The sequence below is a fragment of the Microcaecilia unicolor genome, chromosome 5, assembly GCF_901765095.1.
Source record: "Microcaecilia unicolor chromosome 5, aMicUni1.1, whole genome shotgun sequence".
Lineage (NCBI taxonomy): Eukaryota > Metazoa > Chordata > Amphibia > Gymnophiona > Siphonopidae > Microcaecilia > Microcaecilia unicolor.
In genome coordinates this window covers 149,878,280-149,902,651 of record NC_044035.1, presented here as the reverse complement: position 1 = coordinate 149,902,651, position 24,372 = coordinate 149,878,280, and the positions used below count along the sequence as shown (strand labels likewise).

The following is a 24,372-nucleotide window of genomic DNA, read 5'->3' as shown; positions in this document are numbered from 1 at the left end:
TTCTTTTCATTTCTGTTGAAGCTCTGTGGCAGCCCAACTCCTCTGTCCATTTTGGAGAACCACCAACTGAATTGAGTCCCAGAGAATCATGAGCTCCTGCTGTGAATTGCTGAAGCCTAACTTCCCTACACCTCCGGTGTCTGCCTTGGCTCTTTCTCTCAACTCACTTTCTCTCTAGCTGCATTAAAGTCACCCAGAATCCTAACAGCATATGTAAGTTATCATTGCCACTGATGTCAGGAACAGAATGAGTCCAGCAACTTCCTTTGAGTTTCTTTGGCATGGTCAGGGTTTGTGCATCACGGTAAGCACAGTAAGCATGGCGGGGGGGGGGGGGGGGGGGCATTTGGGTGCATTAAAACGTGCTGCTTGCACAGCTCTACTATCACTTGTGCAAAAAAACAAGGAAATGTCTCCAAAGAAATCAGAAGAGGAAAAAACAGCTGTGACAACCAAGAGAAGGACAATGGCGCTACTAGAGTTCCAAACAAAAAGGCTTTATTTCAATCCAGATGCTCACCAGAACTGTGATGAACCAATGCAGCCATGTTTTGGCTAAAAGCCCGCAACAGGCTCTAAACTGATTGTGTATAGCCAGAGTGACAATAGATATTCACAAACAATGTCTCATGGATGATTAAGGTGCCCTTTTACTAAGCCGCGTAAGTGTCTACGTGCATCAATTTGGAGTTACCACCTGGCTACTGCGTGGCTCTAGAGGTAATTTCATTTTTGGCGTGCATCCAATACGCACATCTGAAAAATAAATGGCATTTGATGCACGTAGGTCATTACTACTCGGTTAACGCATGAGACCTTACTACTAAGTCAATTGCTGGCGGTAAGGTCTCAGACCAAAAATGGATGCGTGTGAATTTTTATTTTGCCGCATGTCCATTTTCAGCAAAAATTTTTAAAAGGCATTTTTTGCAGGCGTGCTGAAAATGGACCTGCGCGCGCCCAAAACATGTGCCTACACTACCACAGGCCATTTTTCATCACATCTTAGTAAAAGGACCCATAAATGTAGCCTCAATTGGTAGACTCCAAAATTAAGCGTAACTCTACTAGTATAGTGGCACCTCGATCTGAGATTATAAGCCATTCCATGAATTAGCATCAGCTTCCTGCAAGTATTTTAGAAAAAAAGCTATATGTTGACAGATCCTTTTCTAAAATGCTACTAGTATTGCATTGTATTATCAGAGCATACATCCTGACCTGGTCGTATCAATTGCAGTTTCTATGTTCTATCCAAAATGGGGCTGCCCAGGTTTTCCAAATTGTTTGTATTATAATTTGAAACTTTTAAATGTGTTTTACAGCTCCCTTATGCTAATTAAAATTATTTTTTACATTTTAACTTTTTTTTTGTTATTTTTGTGGTGCCATTCTGGCGGTTCTTTGTACAATTCCTACTTTGGTTCTTTTGATTAATCTATTGGCAGAGGCTAACTTCTCTATACTGTTTTTAATTCTCATGCTAATGTGTCTGCATCGATTTATAAATATGTTACCACAAATATATTCCTATACCTTGAATGGTGAAAACCATCATCAATTTCTGAATTCCTTGAACCCCCTATCACAGTCAAATGGATTGGATCTACATTTATTCTCCTGATAAGATCCCAGGGCCATCAGCCAATCTCTCCAGCACATACTGCAACCTTCAGTGCAAACACCTTTTACTGCTCATGTCAATTTAAAAAAAATTAACTTGACAACCTGTTTGATTCATATTCACCAGCTAAAAATACCACAACATAATTAGAATCTAACAACAGGAGCAAGGGAAAAGATAATTGGTGGAAGAGGGGAAGCCCCTGAGGATCCAAGCCCTGCTTTTTTCAATTGTAGTGGTTTGCAATAAAAATAAAAGTAATATTGTCTTGATTTTATCTGTCTCCATTTTTCAAGCCCTATTCCTCAGTGAGATGGACAATTTTCTTTTCTGCATCTTCTTTGAGCCCCTCAGACAAATTAATACTGTCATCTCCTGCATGAAGCTGCATGGCAGAAATAGTTTGTGTCACATTGTCCTTGCTCACCTCTGCTTCTAAAGCACCCTGACCCCTTCCTCCCCAGCACTGAACACGTTCTTTTCCATATTTCAGTGGATCAGTAAGGTAGAAAGATTTCAAATTTTGTAATAGTGTTACCGAAGACCCCATTCAGTATGTGGCTCATTGGTTCGCTTATGCAGTAAAATGTGTTTTCTCATTTTGTGCCTATTGGGGGGATAAAGTTTAGTACATCTGGCCCAAAGTCTGTGGAGAAGAAGGGAAAACTGGGTAGAGAGACTGTTGGTACCTTAGTTCCAGGTAGTGGAATGGTCAGGGTAAGCACTAGACAGGTGTGCTTGGTATGTCAGAACATAAAAGGAAACTGAAAAGATAAAGCCACATATAAAACACTCAAAATAAAATGACGTAAAACAATAAAATGACATAAAAATAAGAGGAGACCCAGTGAAAAAGAAAAATTAAGTTTGGAAATAGCTACCTGTTGAAGGGAACAGGAATAGAGAAAGCAGTGCGTGAAATTACATGAGTGACCATGAGTAATAAGAGCACAGCCCAAGGGCTTGAAAACCTAATGGAATTCTTAAGTGAAATGCTCTGCAATAAATAGAAGCCCCTATTAAAAGGCACCATAAACAAGGCAGAGATATTACTGGCAAAATTTTATCTGGCGTGCTTCAGAGCAGGAAACAAGCTTAGATATCATATATACAGACTCAAGAAGCTTTTCACATACTTTCAGATACTTGCTAGCTTCAAGCCAAAGGTGTGAGAGTGTTAGTAATGTCACAGCCTTTGAGGAAAGTAAACTAGTTATCTGGCTGATCTGATCTAAAATTATTGTTAGTTTTTTAGTTATATTTTATGTTTGTTAATCCTTTGAAATTGTATTTGTCTTCTCTATTTTGTATGTTTATTTGTACACTGCCAAGTACTATAGGATTGAGCAGTTTATAAATGTTTTAAATAAACAAAGCTCTTAAAATATGAGCCGAGGAACCCTGAGTTATTTTTCTGAGGCAGGGAGGTAAAGAGAGAAGAGAGGCAAAGTTGTACATGGAATACAGATAATAAACGGGGAAAACGGAGGGTGGAAGTTTTGCTACCCCCAGAGGGTTTGCAATCCAGGCATAGCAAATCAGAAACGACAAAGATATTGGGCGCAGGGAAGCAGGAATGATTTATGATGGTTGCAACGCTGAAAACAGTAAAAGAATGCACCAGATGTTGCTCTACTGGAAGGCTGCTTAGAATTAGAGGGCTTTCGGGTGGTTTCTAAACAGAGAGAAAGAGAAGGTAGAGCCTAGTAAATTTGGAGGGCTATTCTCTGAGTCATGGACCAGATCCCTCATGTATCAAACATCAGTCTATATGGGATAAATCTAAAGAAGTAAAATGAAACATAACTACAACAACTGATTTTGTTTTTCAAGTCCTTTTTTGTTTGTTTTACAACAGGGCTGCATGTACCAGGCTGAAGCCCGGCTATGGGAGCAGCTTTTAACTGAGAAATGAGAAATATTACTCTGTCCACGAGAGCTGCAAGAAAATCACTGTGGTGCTAATGATCAAAAGTAAATATGGACGCTACAGGCCATTGGCACCATATTAGCGCCCACATTTATCAGCGCAGAATGATCAGAGTGCTCTAGCGCATCAAACAACAAATGCGCCAGGCCTTAGTGCAGATAGCATGCAAATGTAGTAAAGCTCATTTAAATTAGGTTATTTTGTATTCCTCACCAATGATCAGAAAAGAACACTCGAAACAAAGGGCCTTACCACTGTAAAAATTAACACCAGGTTCGAGCAAGAGTTAGGGTGCTGGAATAAGGGAGCCCTCACAGCCTAAGCTGTGAGGGTAATAACATTGACTGAAGGCAAAAGTCAGTCAAGTATGGAGGGAGAGGTGTGAAATAAAGGGAAGGAGTGGGGGTGGGCAGGTCAGATGAGGGTAGGCAGGTTAGCAACAGAAAGGAAAAGAGAAGATTGGATGGAAAGGAAGGAAGGGGATTGGATGGGAAGAGAGAGAGGAGGAGATATGAAAAAGAAGTTTGGCGCTCAAAGTATTCTGTGGGAGGGTAGGAGAGGGTGAGGGTGGATTGAGGGGAGTTTTGGCGATTTAGGGTGAAGGAATTGGAAGTACTTACCGGGAGTGCCTGGTGTGGAGCGGTGGGGGGTTGTCGGTGGCTGTTTGCTGAGGCGCGAGGTCACTTCCGGTTTCGTCGGCTGTGGAGCGGGAGGTCTGAATATTTGAGGAACCGGCGGTAAGGTGCGCTGCAGAGAGGCAGCTTTAAGTCGGCAGTGACAGCAGGAGTGACGCGGAACAGGCAGGCGGAGGGGAGCGGAATCTGTGGGGGGTGAGTGCTTTGTTTTTTGGGGGTGTTTGAGGGGAAGTTGCTGGTGTTTGAAGCGGAAGTGGAGAAGCGTTTATCGGGGGAGGAGGAGCTGTAGCGGCGGCGTTTCTAATAGATAACGGAGGGAAAGGAGACAGAATTGTGGGGGATGCATATATGGGGTAATTGTGAAGGGAGAAGAGGGTTTGTGGGTAATAAATAAATAAACGAAGGGAAGGCATTGTTTTTGGGGAGGTACGAGTTTGTGAGTGGGAGAATTGTTTATTGGGGAAGGGTGGTGTAGTGAAGTGGGAGTGACTGCAATATTTTGGGAGTATTTGTGTAAATGGGGCACAAAAAAGTGGCAAAGAGTGGGGGAAAAGTTGTGGGGAAGAGAAAGAATTGTTTGGAAGGTGCAGAGTCGGGGGGGAGGGGTATACTTATGGGGAGAGATGGAGAAAGTGTAATAGGGGACCGGGGTCGATTGTTGGTGGAAACGGGGTGTCAAGTGGGCTGGAACATAGGGCAAGAGCGAGCTGAATTGATGGCAATGGGCAATCCAGCAGGAACAGGAATGAGCAGTGGTGTGCAGCAGCGGGATGATGGGCCAGATGGTGATGGAGCTGGTGAAGATACGCTAGAGGGGCCTTCTACAGGAAGAGCTGTTGGTGAGTTGACAGATGTCAGCGCAGATATGTATGAAAGGGGAAGGGAGGGAGGGCAGTTGCGGGAGGGGATTCGGGAAAGGAGTGGTCAGAACAAAAAGGTGCATGGTCGGGGTTTGAGGAAGAAGTTGAAGAATAAAAAATTCTTGCGGAATTTATGTCATGTAGTAAAGAGATTAGAGCGTGAAAAAAGGGAAAGGAAAGGAGGGAGCGGTGACCCGTTGCAAGTTTGGGAATCGTCAGATTCATGGGATTCTTCGGGGTCGTCTTCATCTTCTTCTGAAAATGAGGAAGAGGGTATGGGAATAGGTGTATCGGGTGTGGAGAATACGCAGATTCCAGGTGTGTGTGCCAGTTCGAGGCTGGGGCATACATTATGCAATATAGCACCGTTGGATAGTTATATCACGGTGAAATGGAGACAGCGAATTTTAAGGGGTAAATTTATTGATTTATTTGCATTGCTAGCGCAGGATAGAGATGGTAATGCAGGGAAGGATGGGGGGAAAGAGGAGGGTAAAAAGAAGAAAGGGAGGGTAGCGAAGACGATTATGAATTGGTTGTTGAGTTTTCATGTTTTTGCCAGTGTGCTGGGAGCTAGGAAGCCGGAGTTGTATTCAGGTTTATTGAGATATTGTGATTTAATATTAAGGGCATATAGAATGTATGGGGGGTGGGGGTGGGTCAATTATGACGAGCAGTTTAGACGAAGTTTAGCGAGGGACAAGTCTGAGAATTGGGGTGTACGTGATGTGGATTGCAAATTTTACCCCTACGGTTAATGCCCCCTTTCGTATGGGAGCCTCTGCCGGAGTGCCCGGGTATGGTAGTGGCTCAATTGGGTTTGCCGGGGGAGCGGGAGTGGTGCGAACAGGTAATGTCGGTTCGGCAGGAGGAGGAGGATTGGGGTCGAGTGGCTTCGGAAGTAGGGGGAGTGTTCCCAGTAATGCGTGTTTCCAATTTAATGCAGGAAGATGTACTCGGGCTGCCTGCAGATTTAAGCATTGTTGCGCCATATGTCAGGGACTTCACCCAGCGTTTAAATGTAACAGAGGAGGATTCGCAGGTAGGGGGAGGTCGGGTCGAGGAGGAATTCCGAGCGGGCCCGGTTTGGGCTGGCAAGGCCCCTTCTCCTATTAACCTGTTGGTTTTGGAAACCTGGTTGCGCCGGTATCCACTTGGTGGAGAGGCATATTTGCTCTGGGTTGGGTTTTCTGAAGGTTTTCCAATACCGTATGAAGGACCACTGTTGGTGCATAATGGTGAAAATGCGGTATCGGTGGTGCAGCATGCGGAGGTGGTTAAGAAAAAGTTGGGGAAGGAGTTGAGTCTTGGTAGGATTGCAGGACCCTTTGCAGACCCGCCAATTCAGGATTTGATTATATCTCCATTGGGTGTGATACCGAAGAAAGAACCAGGTTCCTTCCGGTTGATTCATAATTTGTCTTATCCAGAGGGTTATGGGGTCAATACTTTTATTGATCCGGAATTTTGTTCGGTGCAATATGCAAGTTTTGAACGGGCGGTGGAGTTGTTGAGGAGGATGGGACAGGGAGCGTTGATGGGGAAAGCAGATATTGAGGCAGCTTTTCGTTTGCTCCCAGTGCACCCGACGGCGTTCAAGTTGCTGGGGTTTAAATTTGCAGGCAAGTTTTATTTTGATAAATGTTTGCCTATGGGGTGTTCAATTTCTTGTAATTATTTTGAAGCCTTTGCTACATTTTTACAGTGGGTGGTGCAACAGGTTAGTGGTTTGGATGCTATGGTGCATTATCTAGATGATTTTCTTTTTGTTGGTCCAGCGAATTCGGATCAGTGTGCGGCTTTGATGTCGGCATTTGGTACAGTGGCAAAGGAGATGGGTGTACCTTTGGCAGTGGAAAAAAGTGAAGGCCCGGTCACTCAGTTGGTGTTTTTGGGAATCGAACTAGACTCCGTGAGGATGGAGTCGCGTTTGCCCAGCAAAAAGATTATTGCGTTACGGGAGGAGATTGATCGGGTATATACCAAGAATAAAGTGACTTTGAAGGAGATTCAGTGCTTATTGGGGCATTTTAATTTTGCCACAAGGGTGATTCCCATGGGTAGAGTATTTTCCAGACGGTTAGCTTTGTTGTCAGTGGGGCTGAGGCGGAAGCATTTTAAGGTGCGTTTGACACAAGCGGTGAGGGCGGATTTGCAGTTGTGGAGAAAGTTTTTGTCGGTATTTAATGGCATATGTATCTGGCAGGAGGTAGTAGTGTCTAATGTGGATTTGCAATTATTTACTGATGCATCGGGGGAGATAGGATTTGGGATTTACTTTGGAGGTGCATGGTGTGCGGAGGTCTGGCCACAATGGTGGAGAGAGATGGGATGGTGTGCAAATATAGCCCTGTTGGAATTATTTCCAATTTGGGTGGCACTGTGTCTTTGGGATCGGAGATTAAAGAATAGGAGGATTGCTTTCTATTCAGACAATATGTCAGTGGTATGGGCCATCAATAAGCAATATTCGCGTTGTCCACTGTTGATAGAGCTGCTGCGGTTAATAGTGTTAAAATGTTTACAGTTGAATGTATGGTTAACTGCTAGGCATGTGCCTGGTGTGTCCAATGAGATTGCTGACTCTTTATCTCGTTTGCAGCTACATCGATTCAGAGCTTTGGCCCCGTCAGCCGATTGGGAGCCTACAAGGATGTCCGAAGATTTGTGGCTCAATTTTCGAGAGGTTGTGAGTCGCTGCTGATGAGGGCGCTAGCTACAAATACGTGGAAGGCGTATGGAGTTGGTTGGCGTAGATTCTTAACCTTTTTGGAAGAACAAGATTGGGATTTGGTTTTTCCGATTGGAGAAGAGAGAGTGGTTAGATTTATTGCTTTTGCGGAAAAAAGAGAATGGTCGTTTGGGATGGTTTCCCAGGCGATTGCCGCGTTAGCATTTGTTGCAAAATTGCTGGGTTGGAGTGATCCCGCCGGAACTTTTTTGGTCCGCAAATTATTGTGCGGTTATTCAAGGAAGAAAAAGGGTTCACGCATGGAGAGGGTGAGGCTGCCACTGTTCTATATGCAGGTTGTGCAGTTGTGTAAAGTTTTGCCGAGGATTTGTTTCTCGGAATACGAAGTAAGGTTGTTTCAAGTGGCGTTTGTGGTGGCTTTCTTTGCTGCTTGCAGAGTGGGGGAATTGGTGGTTTCCTCGAAGAGGGCAAAGGGTGTTGAGGGTTTGCAGAACAGAGATGTGATTGTAGAGAAGGGAGTGTTGCGTTTGTATTTACGTAAGTCAAAAACTGATCAGGCTGGTAAGGGCACATGGATTATATTGAGGGCAGGTAAGGGTTTGGAATTTTGTCCGGTGCAATGTGCAGTGGATTATAATGGGATAAGGCCTTTGGGTGGGGAGGTGTGGTTGGTACATAAAAATGGTATCCCATTGACTAGGTATCAGTTTGCAGCTGTGCTCAAAAAGGGTCTCAGACAGATGGGTTTAGAGCCTGAGGAGTATGGGACGCATTCATTTAGAATTGGAGCGGCTTCTAATGCAGCTCATGCAGGGGGGTCGGGAGCTTTGATACAGCGTTTGGGGCGGTGGCGTTCTAGCCGATATAAAGGATATATTCGTGAAGGGAAACTGAATATTGCTTGTTAACTGTTTTAGTTTATTTTGCAGATGGATTGCCTCCTGACATTTGTGTGTAGATTTGTGGCCATTCATATGTCTTCTGGGCCCACAAGCATGCTCGGGAGTCCAAGTGGGGACCCAACTTGGGACTCGTGAAATTCGGTATTAGGATTCGATGGTTGACCATACGAGGCATGATGTGGAAGCAGTTGGTGCCAGCATTGCTACAAGCCCGGAGATTTTCATCCCCAGTTTTAATTTGTATTCATTTGGGGGGTAATGATTTATGTAACATCAAGGGAGTTGATTTAATTCGGGTTATGAAAAAAGAATTATTAGATGTGAAGGGTTATTTCCCAGAGGCGATGATTGTATGGTCACATATAATTCCCAGGCGAGTGTGGAGGGGGGCTCACAATCCTAAGGGTGTTGAGCGTTTGCGGCGTAGAGTGAATGGGGAAGTGTCTAAATTTCTGGGAAGAATGGGGGGTTTGGTGTTAGTGCATGAGTTAATTTCTGCGGATTGCGCAGGATTATATAGGAAAGATGGAGTTCATCTTTCAGAAATTGGGATGGATATATTTTTGAGTACACTCCAGGATCTCTTGGAGGATTGTTTAACAAAGGATTTGGCTGCAGCTTATATGGGGGGGGGGAGCGGTGACAAGATGGAATCTGTCACCGCTTGTGGCCTGTTTGAGGGGTTAAAAGGCACCAGAGGCGGTTAAAGGAATATTGGGAAAGATGGAATGAAAAGAACTCGGGGGCGGCACCGCCACGAGTAAGATGTGGCTTGACGGCACCGTAAGTCACATGGGGAGAAGGGGGATAATGTGGGTGAAGTGAGCCAGTTTCGTTACCGAATGGCTTAGCAATAGTGAACCGCTATGGGCAATTAAATGGGTTTAAAAGATTTTGATGTTACAAAGACAATGTTAGGTGATGTTCAGATATTTACTGATGTTTGGTGAATAAAGCTGCAGCCAAATTTTATTCCCAAAAAAAAAAAAAGTGTTATGGTATTATTTGAGTTACTAGTAGAGTGTGTTGAAGAGACTGACTGAAGTGCGAATGTCAATGTTAGGGAGCCCTCACAGCCTAAGCTGTGAGGGTAATAACATTGACTGAAGGCAAAAGTCAGTCAAGTATGGAGGGAGAGGTGTGAAATAAAGGGAAGGAGTGGGGGTGGGCAGGTCAGATGAGGGTAGGCAGGTTAGCAACAGAAAGGAAAAGAGAAGATTGGATGGAAAGGAAGGAAGGGGATTGGATGGGAAGAGAGAGAGGAGGAGATATGAAAAAGAAGTTTGGCGCTCAAAGTATTCTGTGGGAGGGTAGGAGAGGGTGAGGGTGGATTGAGGGGAGTTTTGGCGACCCTTCCCAGCCCGCCCGATGTATGCTTTGGAAGGGTGTATAGAAAGGGTGCGAGTTAGCGCAAAGGGGAGAGGTTAGAGGGGGGTCTGGGGTAGTTGGAAATGGTAGCAGCTTTACAAAGGGTGCCTGTTTGAGGGGTTAAAAGGCACCAGAGGCGGTTAAAGGAATATTGGGAAAGATGGAATGAAAAGAACTCGGGGGCGGCACCGCCACGAGTAAGATGTGGCTTGACGGCACCGTAAGTCACATGGGGAGAAGGGGGATAATGTGGGTGAAGTGAGCCAGTTTCGTTACCGAATGGCTTAGCAATAGTGAACCGCTATGGGCAATTAAATGGGTTTAAAAGATTTTGATGTTACAAAGACAATGTTAGGTGATGTTCAGATATTTACTGATGTTTGGTGAATAAAGCTGCAGCCAAATTTTATTCCAAAAAAAAAAAAAAGTGTTATGGTATTATTTGAGTTACTAGTAGAGTGTGTTGAAGAGACTGACTGAAGTGCGAATGTCAATGTTAAGAATTTCCCATGATTCTCATGCTTCTCTCATGATTCTCTGCAAAATCTATCGGTTTTGATTGCTTTTGGAAGCAGAAGGAAGCCCATGCAAGTCCTCGAGCACTGGTTTTGAGAAACAGCAGACCTGAACATGAAGCACACATTGGCATTCTTGCCCTGCATCTAAATTCAAAGCAGCCATGCTTTAAAAAAATCCAAACCACACATTGGCATCTCTTACTTGTATCTAAATGTAAGCATCCAGAAAAAAAGAATTAAAAATGATTATATTTAGGCTGCAGAAAATTGACACCAATGTGTGCTTCTGCTTCATGTTCGTGTTTTACCAAATGCAGGCGCACAAGAGCTAAGCTTATCACTGGACTCTTCTGCGCATGGCCAAGCATAGTCCTCCTTCCAAACTCCTTAATGCTCAAAGCTATGAGTGCTCCTATATTTGCATCTCATTAGCTTTGAGCATTAGGGCGTTGTTCTTCTGTGCTGCTCCAGCACTATTTTTATGGCGCTATTCAGAATAGCGCCGGAGTTTTGATCATCAGCCCTTGTGTGAATAAATGGCAGGAGATTGGTCTACATGTAGACATACTGTCGCCGTGCAATATGCCACATTGCAAAGCAGATATTAGCTTCTCACCTCGTCCTTATCCTGCACCTGGATATAAAGAGGCAGAGCAAAGCCCAGCTGGGCCAGCTCAGGGATGCTGACAATGTACTCGGTGCTGTTGAAAACTGGAGCGTTGTCATTAAGGTCGATCACCAGAATGTTGAAAGTAGTAACCACCATGGCACTGGATGGGGTGCGATCATCATTCAGTTCTGTGCCCTGAAAGAAAAGACACTTATCAGAGGCCTCACACCGCAGAGCTTACAGTAAATATGGATCAAACTATACATATATATGCACACACATGAATGAAATATAATGCTTACATTTTATTGAATTTACATTGATTTATTAATTCTTAGTCATTGATTTATTTTGTGGCATAATATCTGATTAGTTTACAGAAGGTGACATGAATAACAATCATTGGCTGGTATGGAGCAGACAGGTGACACAGCAGACAATTACCAGCATAATGACATGATTTCTTTTTCCCAGTGGTATAGCCATGGGGGAGGGCTAGGAGGCTCAGGGACCTCCTCTGCTTTAATGGCTGGCAGGGACGCCAAGATCCACCAGCCAAAGACATCTTGAGTGAGTCCCGCCTCTGCTCTGAGCAGCACTTAAGTCAGCAGGTGTGCTATGGCCACCAATGCTGGCTCTCTCGCGCATGCTCAGTTCAGAAACTGAACTGAGCATGCACGGGAGTGCCAACATCAGCAGTACTCTGGCAGCACAGGCGGGACTTGCATAGGAGATATCTTCAGCTGGCAGGGCTTGGCATCCCCACCAGCAAAGGTATATTTTAATGTGGTGGTGGAGCAGTGGCAGCAGGATGGGGGGCAAGGGGAGGGGGAAGGAGGAGAGAATACCTGGCCCCCTCAGTCCAATTTTGGAACCCCCTCAGAAATGGGCTTCTGGCTATGCCCCTGCTTTTTCCTACATTTTTAGATACATTTTCAGAAACATGCAGTGACTAAAAATTTGTTAACCCTAAGGGAAGGCACATTTTTCTATAAGATTACCATACATAACTCAGCATCAGCCCTGCTTCTCATACTTTTCAATACCCTTCCCCCTAGGGATGTGCATTCATTAGCATGCATTCAAAGGCCCCTTTACTAAGCTGTGCTAAAAAATGAGCTTAGTGTATCCTTATGTGGGTCTTTCCTATGCGATAAGTCCATTTCTAGGACAGCCATCAAACAGGGCTTTTTTATTTCTTGAATATATGGTAGTGCACTAATGTTAGCATTAACGTGCAGTCATTTCAAAAAATTAACTCAGGAGCGCTTATCACCTCCTATTTAGGAAGCACTAAGGGCTCCTGCGTTATGGAAGCACTAACCAATTAAAATGGCAGTTGCTATTCCCTCTAAGCTGAGAAGGAATCCTCCAGCTGCATTTCTACCAGTAGGGCTAATAGTTTGGCAGCTGTGAGGGGGAGATGGTTTCAGCCTTGTGATGTCAGGCCATCTCCTGTCTTATTAAAGCTCCTTGGATATAGCAGCTCCCTCTGCCCCATACAGTTCATCAGTCAGACATAACCAGCCATAAAACAGCTCTCTCTAGATATTCCAGCCAATAGGCTTCAGAGGAAGGCGTGTGCAGTAACTGAGATTGAAAATAGGAGACAGCATGACGTGAAAAAGTTGACACCACTTAGATTAGTCTGTGTTCCCCCTCCCCCCCCCCCCCCCCCCCCGCACAGCTGTAGTGGTGAGTACACTCAAAACAAACAAACATATAAGCTATATAATAAAGAACGACATCCACATTGTCGTTCTTTATTATTCGTAAAATTTTTAATTAAACACTTATATTTTCAAACATGCCAGCTTGTGCAGTATATGGATGCACACAGAGGATAACAACAGAATAACTTTTCATAGGTAGAGTTGTAATTTTGTTATAAATCGTAATCAGTGTAACATTTGGAAGGGCTGGTTATAAGGACACCTTAGCTTAGCATGTGTTATATTCGTGCAGAGATTTTTTTTTTTCTCCTGGTAAAGGGCCACTAAAACAGACATCATGTTATGAGACTCAGGTGCTCAACATTCAGAGTTTCTATTTATTTATTTACTTATTTACAGCAGTTATATCCCACATTAAACATGAATTAGGTTGAAATCTGGGAGCATTTAAAATCTATTTTTTTTCCTGTGCCTAGATCAAAAGAGAAAGATGGTTTGTGGGAACTTGCTCCTTTTGTTTTGTGGAATGCAGTGGTATATAATAAAAATGCACTTAATATTGTTTATTACTGATATTTAAAAGAAAGATATTAAATAATGAGAACAGAGCTACTTTCATGCAGAAGTCCAGAGTCAGTCTAAATGGGCCAACATTTTCCAGTTCTGTGATATATATTTCTTCTTCAAGTTAGTTTTCAACAGCATTTTCTCAGTTATTACCCAAATGTGAACACAGTTATAATGTTAATTAATATGTTTTGGCTGTTACTGAATTCTATTATTCTGTCTCACTGTATTTCCAGTTTTGGCACAGTATAAATCATCACAAGGACAAAATACAAGAAAACCAATGGACTGCTTATAACCCATTTAGTTAAACAAATGTGAGATCTGCATGAAAAAAAATATTTATTTTTATTATTTTGACTGATGAAAAACACTTGTCCATGAGACATGCTCAAAACAGAATAATCCATTTGTATAAAAGAGATGAGTTGAAGATGTGATTCCATATGCCCCAAAGTATATTACATCAACAGTTAAGATGAACCCATCATAACAGGATATCCTCACTGAAAGTTGGCCATGTATTACTGTATTGTATAGAACAGTGTAGAAAAATGAACAGAAAATACAGCCTTTATTAGTACTGTTTCCACCAGCTACAATAATTTTTGAAGCTGTTTTAGTGATATTCAGTTTTGATTTCATGATATTTATATCTACATATGGGATGCTTTCAAATAAATTTAAAAGCTGTCAAATAAGTAAAAAAACAACACTTTTCAAGGCACAGCCTGTCCAACTGGAACAGCTTTTGACTTTTTACAGATGGAACACGTATAGGCAATCCATTATCCTATATAATAATTCTCACCTCCAACGTTCTGAGGCTGCCTGGAACCGTGGAAAATGAAAGTGGAGTAGATAAAAGTGATGTCATTCCCAGTGGCGTACCTAGGGTAGTTGACACCCGGGGCCGGTCATTTTTTAACACCCCCCTCCAAAATCCAGTACTAGGCATACCGAGAATACAAAACACTCAGGACCTATAGAGCAATTCTACCATACCATAAGCAGTCATTTCTATGAGTCACACATGGAAAAAGAAATCTTAAACACTACAGTGAGCACTAGAACATCAATTCACCTATTGTAAAACGAAACCAGACAGATAGTACAGATCGTCAATCCTGCACAGTCAATGTCAACTGAAAGTCATGTCTTTTTCACAAACACAGATACACCCTAATCTACTATAGAACAAGTAATCATAAACTTTCTATTTAGGCAAAAATTAAACTGAACCCCCAAGATGCCAGACTCTGCATACAATGCAACACCACAGAAACAGAAAATGTCCCCTAGTACTGTGCAAAATATAAAGACAGCAGATGTAAATTTGGAAAAAAACCTAACAAATACCAATCACCACTTTACAAATTAACAAATAAAAATAAAACAAATATAGAAAATAAAATACCATTTTATTGGACTAATACATTTAGCTGTCAGAGGCCAAAACCTTCTTCCTCAGGTCAATACAGTATAGTGTGTTACAGTGTCCTAACCTGACCTGAGGAAGGGGGTTTTGTTCTCCGAAAGTTAGTCAAAATGTATTAAAATTAGTCCAATAAAAAGATTACCTTATTTACATGTTCTATTATAAACATTTATTAACACAGCTACAATACTACTTTATCCTAAAGCAAAAAAAAAACAAAAATATGTATTTTATTTACAGTTTGTTGTCTCTGGTTTCTGCTTTCCTCATCTTCTTTTCACTGTCTTCCTTCCATCCAGCATCTGTCTTCATTCTTTCTCTGCCATCCAGTGTCTGCCCTCTCTGCTGTCCCCTCCATCCAATATCTGCCCTCTCTCCCTGCCCCTTCCATTCACTGTCTGCCCTCTCTTTCCCCCTTCCATTCACTTTCTGCCCTGTCTCCCCCCATCCATCCAAGGTCTGCCCTCCCTCAACCCCCCATCCATTAAGGGTCTGCCCTCCCCTCTCCCCCCATCCATCCAGGGTCTGCCCTCCCTCCCCCCCCCATCCATCCATCCATCCATCCGTCTGTCCCCTCTCTCTCTCTGCCCCTTTTTTCAGTCCCCAGTTCTAGCCCTCTTATCCCACCTGCCCCTAGTTCTAGCCCCAGCCCACATCTCCCACTTGCTCCCCCTTTTCAGCCCCACTATCCCACCAGTCCGCAGTTTCAGCCCCAGCCACTTCTCCCTGTCCCCTTTTCAGCCCCCAGTCCCCCCAGCTTCAGCCTCTGCCCCTTTTCAGCCCCCAGTTCCAGTACTAGCCCCCTTATCCCACCTACCCTCCTTTTCAGCCCCCAGTTCCAGCCCCCTTCATCCACATGCCTTGCATTAGGGACCCCTTTTCAGCCCCAGACCCATTTTCCCACCAGCCCCAGGCATGGTTCCCATTTTCTCGCATGGCCCCTTCCCCACCCCCCCTTCTCCCCACCCGTCCCTTTCTCCCATCTGAGATCCCCCTCCCCACCCCAGTCCCCTTCTCCCCTCTTCTTCCATCTGAGACCCCCTCCCCACCCCAGTCCCCTTCTCCCATCGAGACCCCCCTCCCCATGTCCCCTTCTCCCATCTGAGACCCCCCTCCCCACGTCCCCTTCTCCCGAGACCCTCACCCCCTTCTCCCCAGCCCAGTCCCCTTCTCCCCGCTTCTCCCATCTGAGACCCCTCTCCCCACATCCTCTTCTCCCATCTGAGACCCCCACCTCCCCAGCCCAGTCCCCTTCTCCCCTCTTCTCCCATCTGAGACCCCCACCCCCTTCTCCCCAGCCCAGTCCCCTTCTCCCCCCTTCTCCCATCGAGACCCCCCTCCCCATGTCCCCTTCTCCCGAGACCCCCACCCCCTTCTCCCCAGCCCAGTCCCCTTCTCCCCTCTTCTCCCATCTGAGACCCCCACCCCCTTCTCCCCAGCCCAGTCCCCTTCTCCCCTCTTCTCCCATCTGAGACCCCCCTCCCCACGTCCCCTTCTCCCATCTGACACCCTCCTCGCCCATCTAAGCCCTCCCCAACTCGACCCACCTACCACCTTCGACAACAGCCCTCGTCTCCTGCCTCCATCCGGGGCTTAAAAAAAAAATCTGAAAAGCAGCGTGGCAGGCAGCGCTTCGTGTCTGCCCTGCCTGCTTGTAAAAGAAAGCGGCAAATCTCCTCGTCGACGTCAAGACGTCGGGCATTCCCTCACCGGGTCCCGCCCCCGTGAGGGCGGGACCCAGTGAGGGAAGACCCAACGCGACATCGTGACGTCGACGAGGTTTGCCGGCGCTTTCTTTTACAAGCAGGCAGGGCAGACGCGAAGCGCTGCCTGCCATGCTGCTTTTCAGATTTTTTTTAAAGGCACAGGATGGAGAGGAGACGAGGGCTGACTGCAGTCAGCAACGGAGCACCCCCCACCCACTGACACCCGGGGCGGACCGCCCCCACCACCCCCCCCCCCTTGGTATGCCACTGGTCATTCCTGAAGTGCCACTGATTGGCTGCTATGACATGCTGCAGGACGTTCAATAGACAAGAGTGGAAGTGAACAAAGCAAGTCTATGGTAAGCAAGGAAGCCCATTGGTTAATCTCTGATTCCACTCCCCAAAGCAGCGGTCATTCCTATACACTCAAAAAAAAAAACAAAGGAACCCTAGGAGCTGCTTCTCATTGCCGTTTTTACAGCTGTTCTAGGGTTACCATATGGCTCCAGAAAAAGGAGGACACACTGATCCAGTCTGGGTTTTGCTTCCATTAAAGCAATGGAAGTAAAACCCAGACTGCAACTGGGAGGGGGGGGAAGGACCCTGCAACTGGGAAAAAAGGAGGAAGGGATAGAGGGAGGACCCTGCAACTGGGAAAAAGGGATGATGGGAGGGGGGGAAGGACCCTGCAACTGGGAAAAAAGGAGGAAGGGATAGAGGGGGGACCCTGCAACTGGGAAAAAGGGATGATGGGAGGAGGGAGGACCCTGCAACTGGGAGGAAGGAAGGAAGGGAGGGAGGGGGGGACACCCCTGCAAATGGAAGACATACCGGGGGGGGGGGACCCTGGAACTGGGAGAGAGGGGGGACCCTGGCACATATTCTCATTCTCTCACACACACTCGCACCCAGTCTCACTCTCTCTCTGTCACACACACACACACACTCGCACATTCACACTCACTCATACACACTCCGAGGAAAACCTTGCTAGCGCCCGTTTCCTTTAAAACAGAAACGGGCCTTTTTTACTAGTTTCTAATAATCTTTTGCTATTGTTTTGGGTGTACTTGTGACTCCACCTACTGGTTTAAACCCATATAATGGGCTAGATAGCCTCGTACCGTCTCCTGTTCTCAATCTAACGTCCTTGACTGAAACACTTCCTTTCTGCCTTGCAGCATGGAGATTTCCGCTCCAAATTAATAATGTATATCATAAAAATATTGGGGTGCCCAAGTACCCACAGTACCCACAGAGCTAGTGCCTATGACTGCAAAAATTGTGTTCTGTCCGCACTGCTGGGTTTACATGTTTTACATACAGTTTGTATTGTACTGACAGTTTATACCTAAGGTAAGATACTTCTTGGTTGGTCTTGTAAACTTTACACTCGTAGGTTAAATGTGGCATGTGACCTCTTCTCTCCGGTCTCCTTGAGACCCGCTTTGCTCATATATCTTCCAGGTCTAACCTCTGACCCTAATGATCAGTTCCAGAGCCCCTAGCACCTTGGGTAGTCCTCTGCTTCCCTCCCCCTACAGAGAAAATCTCCATCTTGACTCTAGCACAGCAAGGCAAGTTTCACAAGTTTCTTCTCCCCTCTTTCAACCTGGCAATTTCATCACCCCTTTTACTGATTCAACATTCATCAACTGCAGCTTTCACCTCCTTTCATTTCCCACAGAGGTCATTCAACCAATTAGCAGACCACCTTGTTAGTGGCTGCTGAACTGGGACAATTAATTCAGACAGGCTCTGCCTCACTCTGGTTTCAACAGTCTTCATGTAGTAAGTCTCTTGCTTTTTACTTCTGTATTAAACTTGAAAGCTAAGTGTTGAGTCTCTTGATTTAACTCTCTAAGGGGCCCTGTTGCAAAGGCGCAGTAGGCTCTACACGTATGCAGCATGCCAAAACAAGACTACCACCAGGCTAGTGTGCCCCCTGGTGGTAATTTCAGATCTGGTGCACGCCCATAATTCTGGAACAAATTATTTTTTTATTTCCTACTGCACACAGTGTTTCCGGCGTTAATCAGCAGTTGGCGCATGCCAACCAGTCACCGCACATGTAGCAGTTGAGCCCTTACTGCTACGTTAACGGGTGGCAGTAAGTTCTCAGGCCAAAAATGGATACGCGCAGGTTTCAATTTTAGCGCATATCCATTTTTTGGCCCTTTACAAAAAGGCATTTTTTCCTGGACGCAGTAAAAAATGGCCAGTGTGCGCCCAAAAGATGCGCTTGCACTACCACAGGCCACTTTTTACTGCAGCTTAGTAAAAGGACCCCTAATATTGCACTGGAGAAACACGGTTTGAGTACAGAAAAAAACAGCACAAACTATAAGAGAACATGCTTTGTTATTCCATGAGCTTGTTTTATCCTATGACAGAACTAAAACCAAAACTCTACTGTACAGCAGAACTTTACTTTCTAGAAGGAGCAGTAAATCTAGAGGGAATGTGCGGACATCACAGCAAAACCTGATGATATGGTTAAATTCCATAGAACACAAACAGAGGAGGAAAAGCAACCCTAAGGGTAAGAACAGCAAATCTGAGCGAGCACTTTCTGAGGCTTTGATAAAAATAGCTATTCATTCCTCTTACTGCCACAATTAGTGTTGTTTTGCTCACACTCTCTCCAATGTACTACAATATAGATGGAACTCTTCCCATCACGACTATTCTATGGCTTTACCATATAAACTTCTTCCTACCACTACAGCACAATGTATTTGTTCACACCGGAAAAAGCAATTGCCAATCTGGTACTATGTAAGCCACATTGAGCCTGAAAATAGGTGGGAAAATGTGGGATACAAATGCAACAAATAAATAAAAAAAATAAAATAAAAAGATTGCACAACTACTGATGCAGGCACTGTAGCTCCGAAACACGGGTCCTTGTTGAGTCCATTTGCATTCTTTATTGTATGTAGAATCCTTACACAGTTGATGCTACCAATACACCTCATATGAGACCTGCTTCTAAGTGACGCTTGTTTGTTTTTTTTGGAAGGCCATTTGTCCATCTCTATTCTTTTGGACTGCACACTATGGGATTTGGGTACACATTGTTATGGAATAGGGCGTAGTGAGATGTGCACCCAAACTGGTGCCAATTAGTGCTAATTAGCACCCAATAAATGGCACTAATTGGCTCATTAGCCAATTTAATTGAGCACACATCTTAGATCAGCACCTAGTTTTGCGTGCCATATATAGAATCAGGGCGACAAAGCATGAATTAGTGTTCAAGCACCAATACATTCATGTGGGCCTAAATGTTGAACATACCCCCTCATTCTATAACAAGGTACCTAAACTTACGTGTTATATGTGTGCTTACATTTATAGAATACTAGCACTTATGCACATAACTACTAGCACAGTGCTCAGCAGTACCCTATAAAGTACGCTCCCAAATGCTTTAGCACAGTTTTCCAAGTCCAGTCCTAGAGTACCCCTTGCCAGTCTGGTTTTCAGGAAATTTACAATAAATATGCATGAACTAGATTTGCATACACTGCCTCCATTATATGCAAATCGCTTTCATGCATATACATTGTGGATATCTTGGGAAACACTGCTTTAGTGTGTAAATGCAAGGGGGGGGGGGGGAAGATTCATTGGGGAGAAGCATGGGCAGGGCTTCCACTTATACATGTAGTCCTGGAGTAAGTGGGCACACCTAAATGTAGATGCATTGACGCTGACTTACACTAGTATTCTATAACAGTATTTTGGCAAACTGATGTCATTACAGAATTGGTGCTTGGCATCAACACATCTAACTGGAGGTGCCCAGTTATAGAACTGCCCCATAGCATCTCATCTTTTCATTTACCTTTCTAATAGCTACTGCTTGAACCATGAGCTTCATGAAGGGCACTGATAAAAAGCATCTTGAACGCACTGTAGAGGTAGCCATCTGCATACTTCAATGTTGATACTGGCACACGCAAAACTATTTCATCTCTGGCTGTGGCTGCACATGACAGGAGCTATGCTGTCAGTCACTCTGCAGGAGGTATGCTGTCTTCATCCCATTCAAGAAATAGCAGCGGGCCTTTTTCCAGTTGTAATTAGATGAGACAGAAAACGAAAGTGTGAGGTTTCTAGAGGACAAAACTAATGATAATGGTCTATTGAGCGAGTAAGACAGGTTGAAAAAATCTCGTTGGAGGTCAAGTTCTGTAATTACGTGTCACTTTTTTCCACAAGCACTGCCCCTTCTAGGATTGAAAAATGATCTGTGCACTTCCACTCCAGCCTGGGACTATCCCAATCAATGGAGCTGCCGATTTCTACCAATCTCACTGAGGCTATACAGCAAACCTTGAATTATGTTTCGAACCAACTGCCCAGCTCCATAATGATTTTAATTAAAGGGTTGTGGATGAGAGAGATACAAAGAAAAAGAAAGAGAACAAACAGGCAGTTCAGATAGGCCACTGAGGCTACACTGCCACACTAAATGCTTCTCCTTTATAGGGCCTCTTTTATCACCTTTTCCTAAAGTGACACTCCTGGACTGACATAAAGAAATGCCAGTGAATTTATAGTTCTACTACTGGAAATCCAAAATGATTCAAGTAGGGTGAAATTTGCTATCCATTAAAGAAGGATAGTTGCTAGGGATGTACATAGTGAAAAAGTTTGGATTGTTTTTCAGATTTCTGGCCTTTTTTTCCCAATATTAAAAAAATAATTTGTTGTTTCTTTTAACACATTTGTGTTAATAATAATTGTTTAATGCATGTTAGAACTTTTAAATACAAGCAAATCAACTTTACCTATGTTACCCCCCCCCCCCCCCCCCCCCCCCATGTACAACGCAGTACACCACCGCCAGCCGCTAGCACGGCTTTGTAAACAGGGGCCTTCATTTGTAGTGTAAAATTGCATTGAATCAATCTTGCAGACAATGGAAAAGGTGCCGGTACTCAGTACCCCCAAGAACCCCCACAAAAAAAGCCCTGCACACAGGGAAGTTTACCAAGTCTAAATAGCAAGAGGATGTGGTTGGAATGGGGAAGAGGGAGTGGTAGGAGGCAAGGCCAAATGTAGCAATACATATTCCCCGTTTTACAAGGGGAATACACATGGATATGACACCTGCCAAAGGCATGAATAAATGCCTACTGGAAGGGCACATGTAAAAGCCAAGAACAAACCCTCACCTTCTAATTCTCTTATATCCATAGCTCTGTGATCCCGTCTCCTGCATCCGTTCCCCTCTGATCTCCATCCTTCCACCTCAGCATTCAGATCTCTTCTAACCACCTCCTCCACAGCATCTATACCCCTCCAATCTTTGACCTTCCCCCCCCAACACCCCACATAATCATCCCTCTGACTGCCCCCCCCCCCCTGACAAGGAGCCTCTCACACTTGGCTCTTATCAGGGTCCCTGGTGTTTAGTGGTGAACAGGAGTAAGCCCCAATTGCTCCTACTCCATTGAAATGCCAGGTTCAAAATGGAGCCTTTGACCTCTATCTACCTCTAGCGTTTACAACCAGCTATTGAAGAGAAAATACCCAATCCCTCATTTCTGCAAAGTGAGTTAATCTTTTTTATGGAATGTGTAATATTTGTGTACCTTCCGAATGAAAAGAGCATGCAAGTCTATCGATCATTAAGACCCTGTTAAAATACAAAGAGACTTCTCCAAAGCACAATGTAGCAAAATCAATATTTTGAAATATACCCTCCACAAAAATGGCAACCAATGCAGTGAAACTAAACAAGCAGAGATATGATCAAAGTGCGATGTTCCACATACTAAGTGGGCTGCAGCATTCTGCACTAATTCTAAATGCTGAATTGTCAAATTTGGTAGCCATAAATATAACTAATTACAGTAGCACCCAAAGACTACCATTAAGGGTTGAAGTTGCCACTTTGAACCTGAGACTTCAGTAGAGTAGGAGTGACTGAGACTCGCTGCTTCTCTCTACTAGAGACCCCCAGTAAGAGCCAGAGGGTGGGGGACCTTATCTGGAAGGAGGATCAGAGAAATTGCAGTACGTGTATATTGGGGGGAGGGGTTGGAGGGGTATGGATGTCGTGACGGAGGGGTATGGATGCTGTGGTGGGGAGCTGTTGGAGGGGTATGGATGCCATGGGGGGGAGGGGAATTAGAGATGGGTATGGATGCAGAGGGAAATCTGATGGTGCTGTGTGGATGAATGTTTCTAGGATTGAAGACATGGCCGATTGTCAGAAACACCAGTTTCAAAAAACTGTTCCCATGTCTAAATGGGATAGTGCTGCATGTTTTTTCACTCACATGCAGCTTTTTAAAATCACTACTACATGTGGAAAGACTTAAAGGTCCAATCCTGCACCTATTTTACAAGCGACTTTAATTTGGCAGTGGCTCTTTTAAAATGTGGAAAGACTTAAAGGTCCAATCCTGCACCTATTTTACAAGAGACTTTAATTTGGCAGTGGCTCTTTTAAAATACTATGGGAATTCTCCACGTCCTGACCTAGACTTGTCAATTCCCTTCTCCATGTACTGTCTAAAAGCTGCCTGTTAGTCTGTGCTAAAACAATTTAATGCATGTTAACTTATGAGTTAATGTGTGTTAAAAAGATTTACTAAAATGAATGTATGAAACAAACCAAAACAAAATCTAAAAAATTGTGAAAAAAAGGTCAAATGAACCGAAAACGAATTTAAGATTTTTTTTCCCTTGTGTACACTGCTATCACACTTCCATGCAAGCATCTAAAGAAATATTTGACTATCCAAGTAACATGGTGATTTCTCTGTCAAACTAAAGTCATTATTCAGCCAGATAAAGATAATCAGATAATCACTGTACATCTGGTTAACTTTACCCAGATAGTCAGCCTATTTCCAGATGGACTGAACTACTGACTTAAAATTAACTGGACAAAGTTCTCTGGATAACTTTAGGCCTGCTATTTAGGCAGGCGCCCAAGTGCTGCTTTTTTGTGGCCACATACTCTTTCTCTGGGCAGAAATATTGTCCAGAAATATTTACCCAGTGAGTAGAGGGAAATTTTAAATGGCAGGGTTTGTCTGGCTAACTTCAAAAGTCACAAATAGGCACTGGACTCACGAAAAAGGACACACACTAGATATCATAATGAATAGATTCGAACTGGACTCTACTATCATACTCGCTAATACAACATGGACACCCACATTATGGTCAGACCACCATAAAGCAAATGTCACTCTTTACTGGCGAAAAATACAACTAAACACAAACACAAAACATAAGCGAATAACCTACACTACGAGAGGAAAAATAGACCCCACAACATTCTAGCAACAGATCTACCAGAATGAATGGACTACAAACGCTGACACCATCCAATTCCTCCAAGAATGGGACGATATAAGCACAAGAACATTAGACAAAATTGCCCCAGTCCAAACTAGAACATCACACAGGAAAAATGCAAATCCATGGTTCACCGAAGAGCTGAAAAAACTAAAAACACAAGTCAGGAGACTAGAGCGAGCTTGGAACAAAAAAAGAGACGAACAAACACGAAACAACTGGAAACTACTTCGGAGAAAATACAAATATACCATAAAACAGACAAAAAGACTACACTACAAAACATTAATAGGACCAAACTACAAAGATACACATAAACTCTTCAACCTCGTGAACAAACTGTTAGACACCACACCAGTTACAACCAACGGCAAAGATACACCAAGTGTTGACAACCTTGAGACATACTTCAAGGAGAAAATTATACTACTACGACACAAAATACCCGCCAGCCCTACAGAATACACCACTCTTCTAGACTGTCTAGATCCAGAAGAAGGAACACACCCAGCAGACAGAACCT

General features: G+C 44.1%; 1 protein-coding gene across 1 annotated transcript in view; it reads right to left on the bottom strand.

The window, feature by feature from the left end:
- Positions 1-24,372, bottom strand: part of CDH23 (cadherin related 23) — a 1,475,307-nt gene that overhangs the window by 947,510 nt on the left and 503,425 nt on the right. Inside the window, exon 9 of the mRNA XM_030204991.1 lies at positions 11,146-11,334. Within this exon, the coding sequence (XP_030060851.1) occupies positions 11,146-11,334 (189 nt within the window). The remainder of the gene's footprint in view (positions 1-11,145; positions 11,335-24,372) is intronic.